This window comes from Cydia pomonella, chromosome 5 (genome assembly GCF_033807575.1).
Source record: "Cydia pomonella isolate Wapato2018A chromosome 5, ilCydPomo1, whole genome shotgun sequence".
In the NCBI taxonomy this organism is placed as follows: domain Eukaryota; kingdom Metazoa; phylum Arthropoda; class Insecta; order Lepidoptera; family Tortricidae; genus Cydia; species Cydia pomonella.
Genome location: NC_084707.1, coordinates 115,744 through 129,263, shown reverse-complemented (window position 1 = coordinate 129,263; position 13,520 = coordinate 115,744). Strand labels below are relative to the sequence as shown.

At 38.0% G+C, this 13,520-nt stretch overlaps 1 protein-coding gene across 1 annotated transcript; it reads left to right on the top strand.

Annotated features, from left to right (window-relative positions):
- Positions 1–7,774: 7,774 nt before the first annotated feature.
- Positions 7,775–13,312, top strand: LOC133518197 (uncharacterized). Its single transcript, XM_061851824.1, has 4 exons — positions 7,775–7,799; positions 9,245–9,430; positions 10,870–10,952; positions 13,026–13,312. The coding sequence occupies exons 1-4, from the start codon at positions 7,775–7,777 to the stop codon at positions 13,224–13,226; spliced, it is 495 nt and encodes a 164-aa protein (XP_061707808.1). The 3' UTR covers positions 13,227–13,312.
- Positions 13,313–13,520: the final 208 nt, after the last annotated feature.

The following is a 13,520-nucleotide window of genomic DNA, read 5'->3' as shown; positions in this document are numbered from 1 at the left end:
GGCAAATTTCACTTAAGTTTGGAACTGATTCTAGGCAGGGCTTGATAACGTTACTAAATTTAACGTTATAATATCGTTAGGTAACGTTAAAATCATAGATATACTTGACTACCGGTACAAAGTGATAACGTTACCTATATCATAACAAAAGGTAACGATACTTAGTTAACGTTACTTTTAACGTTTTTATTGCATAAAATCATCATCAATAAACTCTTGAAAATACTCACGGTTCGCTAGCTTATTCGATAAAATTTCATTATTTCGAGCGTAGGTAATTCTGTGTAGGTAGGGCCTATGGTCCTTGGTAGGGTAGGGCGTACTATACGTAAGGACGAATCGCGAAATGGACGAAATATGAAATGACAAATAGCGAAATGGTCGAACTGCGTCTTGACGAGTCGCGAAATGGACCAAATCTTGAATGTCAATCAGCGAAATGGACGACCTGCGTATTGACGAATCGCGAAATGGACGTATCATATTATGGACGAACTGCGTAGTTGGCAAACGGCAAAATGCGATTTGGACGAACTGCGTATTGGACAAACGGCTAACAAATCGGTGCAAGGGTGCAAGGGTGCAATATTGAGCGAGGACATCCTCCGCCGCGGATCATCCCCGTCGTATGGCCCATCGGCCCATTGGAACCTGTACGTATCGAATACTGCAAAGATCCCAATGGCTGTATGGTTTACATCACCGAGTACTGCGATCTTCCATATCCACCACCGCCTGTGTATAATCAATTTAGTGGGTAATTGAAGTCCAGTTTATGAATAAAACAGTTATGATACAGATAAAGATAGTTTATTATTCAAGTAGGCATACTCGTATTACAATGCGCTTATGAACGTCAAATAAAGCTACACCGGCTCGGCCAAATAACCCTACACCTCTGACCGGAGGAGATTTAAATCCCCCCTCAATTGGAGGAGGGGTATCCCAAGATAAAATGTAATGATTTGAAAAGGGGTGCGTCCTATAATATATACGCACTTTTGGAATAATTTCAGTTTACAAACGTTAAAAATGTATACTAATCTTATGTATAATAAAGTAAACGTATACTTTCAATTAGTATAACATAAAAATAATATAACATACGACATACATATGGCTGTTTGGTATAATATACATATAAGTTAAGCTCATTTCATATAACTGTCATAATATATACATATTAAAATATAAATATCATCTTATATAATTAAGTAGTAAAATTAGTAGGATGACCTAGAATTTCAAACCTCATAGAACACACTACTAGAAAAAAAACTGCTAAAAGTGGGTTAGGTTAGGTTAGAACTGTGACCCCCTAGATAAATAAATTGTTTCCAGAATAGGTAGCAGGTTACGTTAGAACTCTGAGGCTTCGGAAAAAGAAACTGTTAACAGAAAAGTGGGTTAGGTTAGGTTAGAACTGTGACCCTCTAGATAAAGAAATTAGCACCAGAATTACCACAGAAAAAAAGCTGCAATCTGTAATAGATAAATACGGAGCAAACTACGTTGAAATATAAATTCGCATAGTATAGATGTTTCAAATACATTGCTCATTTCATAATAATTTAAAAAAACCAATACACACACAACACAAACACAAATAGTAGGCGCTTATTTTTAATGTATGATATTTGTTTTGTATATTATATTATTTCAACGTTATACCTTTCTAATGTTATCGTAAACAATGATATATGTAGTGTTTATTATACAATTTACAATTATAGAATTCGTTGTTATACATATTGCATGTTATTGCAATTGAATGTTATTCCGATCAAAATTATACAAATTGAATTTATACATTCAGAGTGATATATTATAGGTTTGTATACGTTCTATTACTTACCCGATTTTTTTGCCGGTCATGCATGTGCACAACAAAAAATCATTAAATTAAATATGGTTGAAATTGTAGAGTTTTTGAATTATTTATTTATACAGCTATAAAAAATACATTAAACTTTTTAGATAATAATACAGAGCCAATTACAAGAACTCGCAAATAGAAACTGTATATATAATTACAAAGTACACATTAGATATAAAAGCACATGTCGTGACACATGATATTACAATATGAAATATATATCAAAGTAACAATTAGAAAAGAAAAGAGAGATCAAAAAAAATAGATATGAGCAATAAGTAAGAACACCATAGCATATCACAACCTGCAACATTTAGAAGCACTGATTAACTAGATTGCGCCTTACACTAGGGATTGAGCAATTTCCGAGAAAATACGATGGCAGTGGATTATGCACTACATCTATAACAAGGTCCATAATACTATCGAAAGAAGATAATATGTCTGTGCTCATAGCATAAGGAAAAAACAGTATGATTCTCTCTGACTGCACGAATGAGAAAAGATCCTGGCCTTAACTATAGGGGAGAGGGGGGCAGCCTGGTACATTTTTTTACACTCATTGACGTAATTCAAATTTCAAAATATTATTCATAAAAACCAGTTTTAAGCCTCTACACAACAACATATGTTATTAACCTATGTAATGAATGCATTTGCACAAGTCCAAAGCTAAAGACAAAGGTACAATTCAGAATCTTGCAACTCAAGGAATAATGTTCAATACTGCCCAAGCGGGTTGTAAGGCAACAATAACGAGATATACGTGTTTTTTTTTATCTGTACTTAGTACAGTTAGTCACTAGAAACGGTCGTATTAACATTTTACTCGTATAATTTGAGGGGGTAGTTTTTTTTATACTACGTCGGTGACAAACAAGCATACGGCCTGCCTGATGGTAAGCAGTCTCCGTAGCCTATGTACACCTGCAACTCCAGAGGAGTTACATGCGCGTTGCCGACCCTAACCCCACCCCCCCCCTCGTTGAGCTCTGGCAACCTTACTCACCGGCAGGAACACAACACTATGAGTAGGGTCAAGTGTTATTTGGCTGCGGTTTTGTGTAAGTTTTGTACTGAAATGTTTTTTGTAGTGTTCAAAGGTGCCTCAGGAGGGGTACCTTTGAAAAGTATTGAAATCCTACTAAAACTGCCCCCTTGAGTTGAGGCAGTTTTGCACACACTATTGTTCAAAACTACCCCAACAATGTAACAGGGGATAATAATTCAGTATTTATTATGTTTTGGCTGTTGTTCAATAAAAATACATAAAATATTCTAATTAGAATTTTTATTTTATCATATAAACCGAGAGAAAAACAAACAATAGAATCGACTTCCCATTGAACATTTTCCGGAATCATACGACTTTACAAAAAATGGCTCCAAAATTATTAATATGTAATGTAGCTGTGATGTTTTAAGAGGCTGTCAACACCCAATGTCCTTGAAATTGATGTTACTTAAACAGTTTTTAAGAAAGACTATTTGTTTTAGTCAAGTAATAAAAATATATGTTCATATTAATTATATTTCAAAGACCGTGGTTGTACTCGATACACGATTGAACGAAATTGGCTCGATAGAAAATAATTGCAAAGATTGGTCTTAAAATCACAATTAAACGGTTTTATGTCTTTATTGTTTTGACTTATGGGTCTGCAATTAAAATCACAATTTGAAAACATTTATATCTAAACCGTGGTCGACTTAAATATTACACTAATAATCCACTTTTTTATTTAAATATTTTTCTGATTATTCCCTCGCCCAGGCCCAGTAACATGCGACAGTGCTATCTCATTTACTCCGATACAAATAGACAGTGTGCGCGCTTTAGGTATTGACAGCCTCTTAAGTGTTACAACCGTCTAGTTCGCAAGCCAGTTTATTACTGGGTCCGCAATCGGCGCAAGCGCAGTATAACTACGTATAGGAATATACAAATACACGTCATCCCTTCACTACTATTTTAGAACTTAATTAATTAATAACTAAATACGTACAACTAAATGGATACATAATTATATATTTTAACAAACTAAAGCTTATAATCAGGGGTCGGACAAAAAGTGCGCATGACGTCAAACCACTTATAGGATGATTTCAAATACATAGTATTTTTGATTTTCATAAACAATTATCACTTATCATTTATCAACCTCTTTATTAAACGATATCGCCACTTGAAATGAGTAAACTAAGTACGTTTTTGACTGACACATTGTCAATCAGATGAACAATAAATTGACTTCGTTACTGTTTAGCTATTGTATCTTCACGATTATATTTAGCTAAAATTTATATTTACTAATGTATAAGAAAACGCTCTAAAATGTCATGTCATCTTTACTCGAATATTGTGGCAATTTTCCGTTTTTGGAGGTACGTGACAAACACGTATACTGCTAACCTATTTATCTGAGGATCCCACAGACTTGTTCTAACTAATTTCAAATAAGGGTCTCCCCAAACCAGTCGACGCGGAGTCGGCTTTCGCCGAGTGTTTTACACCACACTATTCGCATTTAGCCGATCGACCGTCTCCGCGGTTGGACACCTGCGTTTAGCAGTCTCATCCTCCTTGCGGCCGTAGAGACGCCCGATCGCCTGCGACTTGCTATCGCAACAGTTGTAAAGCGACGGTCGGCTCTCCCGTGCTCCGTCCTGCCGTCGAGACGTCCGACAGCACACGTACAGCTGTTGAGTCCGACGAACAGATGTAGGACAGCGGGTGATCGGCAATCGTAAATCTCATTTTTGGAGACTGGTTGTTAGTAACAACCTGAGTTTGAAATTGAACAGACCTGTAAGATTATTTTCCTTGGTAATTGTTACATATTATATAATAACCTGTGATGATGGATATGTTACGTAGACGGGCATGGAAAAAAAGGCTTACCAGCATTTTTACCGTCATCGGCTCTGTTCGGCCGTCGTCAGCTATGTTCGGCCGTCGAAGACGCTGAACGGCTTCCGCCAGCTCTGACCGGTCCTTATCGTAGGTACTCAGCCGTGATCGGAGCCGTTCAACTCTTTCCGGCACCGTACGGCAGTATAAGGAGATTTATGAATGCGAACGTGTGCGGTAGGCTGCAAACAGCGTCGTACGAATGCGAACAGCTTTACGGCAAAACGCCGTTTTCCCGTCGAAAGACGTCGTTTCGCGTGGGCCGAGCCGATTTACGACTTATTCGCTCTTATTGCGTTGACATAAAGCTTTTTCCGTACGCGATTTGCCGAAACGGCGTCGACTAGTTTGGGGAGACCCTAATTATACCTTATGGTAACAAGTTTCGTGAAATTTATTTTATTCACTACATCACCCTACCACCTGTATTATTAATTCCATGGATTTATTTACGTTTATTTTGTTACTTCATTAATACTACTTTGTTACTACATGTCACACGGAAGTTTAAATACAAACTCAAACATCATCCTGTGTGCAAGATTACGTCATTTTTACGTCATCCGCACTTTTTGTCCGACCCCTGCTTATAATCTACCTTTTTCCTAGGGCGCAAATTATGACGCATTAGGCACTCGTCTAAAACAGACGTACCATGTTGGCGCGGAGCGGCTGCGCCCGGCAGCCGCGCCGACGACGCCGGCGACGTCGGGGGCGCGGCCGCAGCTGGCTCGTGCGCAGACAGCCCACGCTCACCTGTCTCTTCCTCGCACTCTGCCCACACTTCATTCCAAGCTTCTTCTGCACTACTTTCCTCCACAAATATTCTAGCGGGAGATGTACTATCCATCGCAGAATCGGTTGGTAAAATTGGCATACTGCTTGAATTAGACGGGGAAGGAAATGAGGGCAATGGTATAGGGTCGTTAGAAACATAATTTTTTCCTTCAATTAAATTATCAATATCTTTTTTTTTTTGGGACAAAAAACAGTAACACACAGGTTTAGACACAAAAAAATAATAAAGTGTGACACCAACAACATCGTCCATAGATTACTAGATTACCTACTGATAAATCTACAATCTTCTTCTTCCTCGCGTTGTCCCGGCATTTTGCCACGGCTCATGGGAGCCTGGGGTCCGCTTGACAACTAATCCCAAGATTTGGCGTAGGCACTAATTGTTACGAAAGCTACTGCCATCTGCCCTTTCAACCAAGAGGGTAAACTAGGCCTTGTTGGGATTAGTCCGGTTTCCTCACGATGTTTCCTTCACCGAAAAGCGGCTGGTAAATATCAAATGATATTTCGTACATAAGTTCCGAATAACTCATTGGTACGAGCCGGGGTTTGAACCCGCGACCTCCGGATTGCAAGTCGCACGCTCTTACCGCTAGGCCACCAGCGCTCCACTATTACTGATAAATCTACAATATAAAGCTAAAATTAACACAACTACGGTTACAACATTTTTTATTTTATTTTATATTCTTTATTGGAGAAACAACAGAAGCAAGTACAATAATAGTATAAATGATAAGTTATACATTGCAATAGACGTGCACCTACCTCCTAAAAACGCTCTCACTAAGAACTATACATAATAAAGGTAAGGTAATGCTACAGTAATCAATGCTAAACTTAATGCTCTCTAGCGACTAGATGGCAATGATACAAATTGCACAAAGATACTTAGCTGTCTCAGCTAGAATTTCAAATATTAGTTTTTGAAACTTACTCTACTTTTATTGAAAATGTCTGCGGCCGTGAACATTTTATTGTATGAATTACAAAGACAAAAGAAAAAAAAAAGAAAAAAAAGTGCCGAGAAAAGTGGCGCTGTCTTGTGTCGGAGGCCAAGTCTCATTTTGGGTCGCTGAGCCAACGGAGTAGTAGGTAGTAGTATTACAAAGACGGCGCAAAGGTGCGCGTATCCCAGCGTTAGTTGAGAATTGCAAGGAATTGTTAGGAATATTATCAGGGGGGATATTATCAGATCCAGAACTTTTCGATGTATCAACTGTTTTCAATGCATGTTTGACAAGATGTATCGGTAAATGAATATCATTAAGATGAACATTAGATGGGCTTATTGTTAATCCATGAGGATCTAACTGAGGGGAAATGTTAGACTGGGCAAAAACAGATTGAAAGAAATCAGAAAATAAGTCACACAGCTCGACGGGGCCACTGGTGGTTATGTCATTATAAGAAACGGTGCTAGGGATATTAGTGGTTCCACGCTTATTACCCACAAATTTCCCAAAAAATTTAACTTTAGTTTGAATGCTTGTTTCCACAAATTTTAAGTAAGCATTATAACACACAGTTGACTGCTTTTTAAATCGTTCCCTGTAAAGTAAAAAACTGTCATTGTCGTTTTGATTTTGATATTTTTTCCACTTTATTCAGGCCTTTTTTTATTATTATGATATGTTTTGACGACCGATTCGGCCTAGTGGGTAGTGACCCTGCCTATGAAGCCGATGGTTCCGGGTTCAAATACTGGTACGGGCATTTATTCGTGTGATGAGCATGGATATTTGTTCCTGAGTCATGGGTGTTTTCTATGTATTTAAGTATTTATAAATATTTATATTATATATATATCGTTGTCTAAGTACCCTCAACACAAGCCTTATTGAGCTTACTGTGGGACTTAGTCAATGTGTGTGTAATAATGTCCTATAATATTTATTTAATAATATTTAACGCTGGAGTGAACCAAACAGGAAAACCGTGAGGGATGGACGGGTTTTAGAGAAACAATTTTTTTTATTATCTTGTATATTTCTTCATAAAATGTCTGAACCGCCTGTTCCGCCGTGAGACCTAACAATAAACTATTCCCGTTAATGTTGGACAATTCCATATTTATGGCATTATAATCTGCTTTGTAGAATAAAAATATAGGGGTGTTGTTGACTGGGAGACGATCTGTTTGGAGTCTGGGAACTGATATCCAAGGTATAGATGCCAGCTTAGATATGAATTCAAATGCAGCTATGACAGGTGAGTCTTCCGATCAATCTTGATGAGAGAATTCAAACGAATCTTGAGCATTATCACCGCAAACCGCTCCAGAGATTGTTGGCACATGACTATTTGTGGGTTCCAACTGTGTGTGGGTTCCAACTGTCACTGTGCAGATTTAGAAGAACACTGGTGTTCAGAAGAAGTAGTTAACGTAGAGGTTGTTGCTATAGGACAGTTCGTGGCTACTACAGGAAGATTTGCTGACTGTGCAGATACAGCTACATCTTGGTGTTCATCCGGAACGACCGGTTTCTTATGGCCGGGGTAGTTTTGAACAGTCTGCTAATCAAAACTACCTCCAATTTTTTTTTTTCAAAACTACCCCAACACCTATTTAAAAAAATAAACATCTATATCTTCCAGAACAATAGCAAATTCTGATTCTTTATTCTTCGTCACTAAAGCTAATAGATTGTACTATCGAATAAATTAAGTTTCACTTACCGCTTCCTTCGAATACATCCTGAAAATGCTTAGACACGGGGAGCAAAACCGCTAACGGATGACATCGAAATCAAAATATGCTACTGGTTCGTTCATGTTCTGTCAAACGTCAAATCTGTCAATTGACAGTTGTGTGGGTCAGTGTTGCGAGCCCAAAAATGGATTTGGACCATAATCGCACTAAAAATACGTCTTTGAACGCATTTGTTCTAAGCTGCCCCCCTCCTCACCCCTACATTCCATGTCTCCAAATTATCCTAATATCCCACATACATATGACTTATGGTCACCCCGATTAGAACGAGATGCAAGGCTCTAGTTTGACTTCTCATGTGCACACACTTTGGCCAGTGTACTCTATCCAGCTTATTATCTACGTCCGTTGTCGCATCTCGGTCGTGCCGTATAGAACAGAAGAAACCGTTTGGCACCCCCACCAAAAACTAAGTAATTACCCGGATGGTTATTATTTTTCTTACTATTAGGTATTACTTTTTGGTAGAAAATTGCTTTACGACGAGATAGAGACTGAACAAGGATAGGGGTGGGGTATATAAAAAATATTTCAATTTTTTTATATCTTTTTTTTGCTATCAACCCAACATTCATCTTTTAAGGTCTGTTTTTCGAAATATACTCTTGTTTCTGAGTGTGCACTGTCATGGGCCATGACTAAACACACTCAGAAACAACATTCATGACTTATGGCATTTGCCTTTGTAATAAGGTGTAACAATTCAATATGAAAACTACAATTTTGCTTTAGTCCCCTCTTAAGAAATTTAACAAGCCCAGTTTGTTCTAGTGACTTTACATATTATGATGATATTACTTTGTAATCCGTTACCTATGTTATAACCGTTTAAAATTATATAACTATTTTAGTATATTATACGTCTTGAACTAATTATATTAAGCAATTGGCTGTAACCGATCATTAGTACGGGAGGAAGGTATAAAGTAGCAGCATTCATCAGAGAGTCGTCAGTATGCTGTTGGAGAACAAAGTTTAGTCGAGTCTCTCCAGCGCGCCCTCCCCGCCCTCCCCGCCGCCGCCGCCGCCGCCGCCGCCATGTCGCCGCTCGCCCGCTCGCTGCTCGCGCTCGCCGCGCTGCTCGCCGCCGCCGAATCCGGAGATTATAACTGTGTTACGGAGATGATTGGTAAGTACCACTACACTGATTTTGGTGTTTAGTATACTTTTTTGGTATGAGAGATTTCTTTATTTAGGGTACCAAAGTATTTTTTGGTGGTCATTATCCACTCACGTGCTTTTGGCAACTGTAGTTGCCAGCTGTCACCCTTATTTTATGATAATAATAGAAGTCACTGAAAAATATCAAGCCTGTGGGTGAGTGGGTGAGTGGTTATAATTGTAGCATTTAAAATTATCTACCAACATAAGTGGGTTGTTGGTTAGTTTTAATAATGGGACTGTTGATGGACATTTGCCTCTGACTCCAAACACTACCAGTTCTTTAAAGAGTTGTATTTATGCCCGTGTGATGCAGCGTATCGCTCAAACACCATTATTAAGTGTCGCGAGACTACAGGGTGACGTGCTCAATAGCACCATGTCATCCGCGTAGCTAATATTGTTAATGCAAACGCCCTGCACGTGGCAACCGACATGTGTGCTGCTGAGCTCGGCAACAAGTCCCTTTACTCCTGCCTTACCTCGCAATTCAAACTATATGGTTGTGACAACGATCCCGCCCATCGAACGCTATTGGACCTGTCTCGTCCTGTCAATTTTAAAAAATATATATATAGTCCGGAGGTAACTCCATATCCACAAGCTTTCTCCACATTATATCATAAATATTTTTATCACCGATAAAAAAAGACCAGGTTTGGTAATAATAAAAGACGCAGGGCTAAGATGGTCGGCTCTTTATCATTTGTCACCATACCTGTCACGCTCTGACAAGTATGTAAGCGCGAAAGTGACAGGCATAGTGACAAGTGATAAAATGGAACCATGATACGCAGGCAGGTTAAAAGCCTTCGATAGGTCGAGAAAGCGCGCATAAACAGGCGTGTCCCTATCAGTATAATACCTAACAGAAAATATATTTACAACCTCATTTTGAACTTTAGTTTGGTTCAATTTTGCATAATTCCTGACACCCTTATGCCTTATAAAGGATTAATCACAATATAGCACTTTCAGTCGACAGCCCGGCCCTAACCCGAACTGATTGTCGTGCTGTATATACCTGTCTAATTGTGTATTAAGCAGACTGTCAATTATTTTAGCGACAATAGTGGCAAGTGAAATTGGACTGTAGTTGGTCTTGTCCGACGGATAGTCTTGTTTTTTACAATCGGAACAATAATCGTTTTCATTAGTTCGGCCGGTAAATACGAATGCCCTACACACAAAGTATATAGCATTGCCAGTACTCGAGGTAGGTTTGGGCCCATATACTGCAGGTGTTCGATGCTGAGACCATCATGACCCGGGGATTTGCCTACAGACATACTCTTTATCGTTTTAGTGACTTCCCCGGTGGTTATTTTTAAATAATCAAGTAGTATCTACTGCATGAAAAGAATCCCGACTCTAAGCTTAACTTTATTTCACTCTTTTTTTTTACAGGTCGAAACAATATAAGTGCCGGCGAAATAGCGAGTTATTCCCCATTTTTTGTTGCGCATCCCGGACGCAAGATAGATACTCCCGTGAGATTATAATTTTATATATTATTTATGTCATAATGTTTAATGTTTATAGTGTTGTTGTTAAATTAATTTCACTGTAGATTTGTATCAAGTGATCAATCATTAAGCATTTGAAATATCAATACCATATCCATAGCTCTAGCCAAAAAAATGTTGATGGTAGTAAACAAACCAAAATTTAACCTCTTTATTCATAATCATAAAACTTAGCAGACCATGTTAAATTTTGTCTCTTTCTAACAAACACAAAAGTCAAAATAACAGAGTGGGACAAACAATCATCAATTTGTTGTTAGAGTTAGTCGTTAGTGAAGTAAGTGCAGAGTAGTATTTACCGCCCTTGTATCTATCAATATACAAAAAAGCTAATTGATACATGCGTGATATATGCGGAGAAGCACGGTTTGAAATACAACGCTGCCTAAAGCGAGTTCATGATTTTCAGGGGTAAAATAAAGAGTCCAGCCTACACACCCAAAATAATGTTGAACAGATATCCAATAGTGTAACACATTTCAAATACGATCTCGTGCGGGAGCGCAGGGCATTGTCGGTCCGAGGCGGGATGCTGGCGCACACGTTCGCACGCTGTAGTGCCCAAGTGAAGCTGACTTTATTCAAAGCTTACTATCAAAGTTTTTACACGTGTGGCCAATGGGCCAGTTTCAAACTGAAGAATTATAATACCCAGCGTGTCCAATATAATAACATTTTCAGAATGCTGTTTAGGCTTCCTCGATTCTGCAGATGTTTACTGATGCCGGTGTAGAGGACTTTTATGCCATAGTAAGAAAGAGGACGGCATCTTTGGTGATGCGGATGAGAGGGAGTGCAAATAGCATCCTGAGAAAGATAGCAGAGAGGTGGCGATATACCGACCTTCATATCATACGGCCTAAGAAATAGGTATTTTTATGGAACCTGTAATATGAGGTAGTTAGACCTGTACCCCAAAAGCATAAAATTGTTGTAGTAATTCACAGAATCGCATTTCACATTGAAAGAAAAAGATAATTATCACTAGATTTTTTTACTTGACGCACTTTTTCGCGTAGCTTTTTGACATTAGTATAATTAATTTGTAGTATTTAATTTTTCGTGTAGTATGTTACCGTAGAGGCATTTCGCCACATTAGTATAATTATTTTGTAGTATGAAATATTTTGTGTAGTATAGTTGATATCCGTAGACGCATTTCACCGCGATCGACGTTTGTTTGGGACTCCAATTAACTTGATAAGCCCCGAAGTTGATATCTAAATTGACACTGGCACTGTCTTCATACCGTTGCGTTGAATCACGTCGCCAATACAATACACGATCGTGGTGAAATGCGACTAAAGTAATAAACGATTGAGTCATAACTCGAAAGTTAAATGCACGATCGAGGTGAAATGCATCTAAAACTAATAAGGACTAAAATAATAAACGCTTGAGTCACAACGCGATATTTAAATGCACGATCGAGGTGAAATGTAACTATAACTTATAGCCACTAGAAAAAAACTATTGGGACACAATGCGAAAATTAAATATGAGATCGAGGTGAAATGCGATTCGGTGAATTACTACAACAATTTTATGCTTTTGAGGTACAGGTCTAACAAATGTTTTTATATATGCCAAATATTTCTTTGTTACCTAATTTTGAAATAGAATCTTCATTTTGGTTATTCTGTAGTCATGTTAACGTTTTCATTTACGTAAATAATACGATGTAGACTTCTCAAATGTTTTGTGTTAAATGAAATGTAAACGATTTGATAACCATCTTATCGTGTAGGTGCCTAAATTATGGGACTTAATCAATCTGTGTAAGAACATCCTATAATATATATATATATATATATATATATATTTCAGTTACATTTAGAGCAATTTTTGCGAATGTGTCTTGTATCTTTAGGTCAGTAATATATCGCGCTAAATATATGCTTTCAATGCGTGACCTTAGCCATTTTATTCTATATTTAATATGACTAGAATATAGGTATGACTCGCCGTAATTTAATTTTTTTTTCTCTTAAATGTAACATGTTCAAAAAATGTATACTCAATGTTTTTTGTTTTCAGATAATATGCCGGAATATAATTTTCTTAAGGCAAGTCGGACAAAACGTCACGGCGTGCAACATCAATCCAGGCCACCACTCGCCCACCATCAAGGCCGATGACGCCGACCCGTTCTCATCGGTAGACATCGACCCGTGCGAGGACCCTCATGGATGTATAGTCTATGTCACACAGTATTGCGAGTATCCTCCTCACAACTAAGCATTTAATGGGATCACTTTTCCCTACGGCTGAATATTCTGAATAGGCTGAATATTTTCATTTGAATAAATAATAACAAAAAAGTTTCATGGACTTTTACTAAAAAAATGTATTTTTACTATTTTTTGACAAAGGCAATGAACATATTTGTGTTAAGATTCAATACAAGCCTTATTGAGCTTACTGTGGGAACATTCTGTCTCTCTTTTTAGAAATGAGATACAGAGCCACGTTGGAACATTCTGTCTCTCTTTTTAGAAATGAGACACAGAGCCACGTTGGAACATTCTGTCT

Excerpts from the sequence above, each read along its gene's own strand:
- LOC133518197 (XM_061851824.1), top strand. The coding sequence starts at position 7,775 with ATGAATTCAAATGCAGCTATGACAG. Across the intron at positions 9,431-10,869 it reads CTGTGTTACGGAGATGATTG|GTCGAAACAATATAAGTGCC; the intron begins GTAAGTACCACT and ends TTTTTTTTACAG. Across the intron at positions 10,953-13,025 it reads GACGCAAGATAGATACTCCC|ATAATATGCCGGAATATAAT; the intron begins GTGAGATTATAA and ends TTTTGTTTTCAG.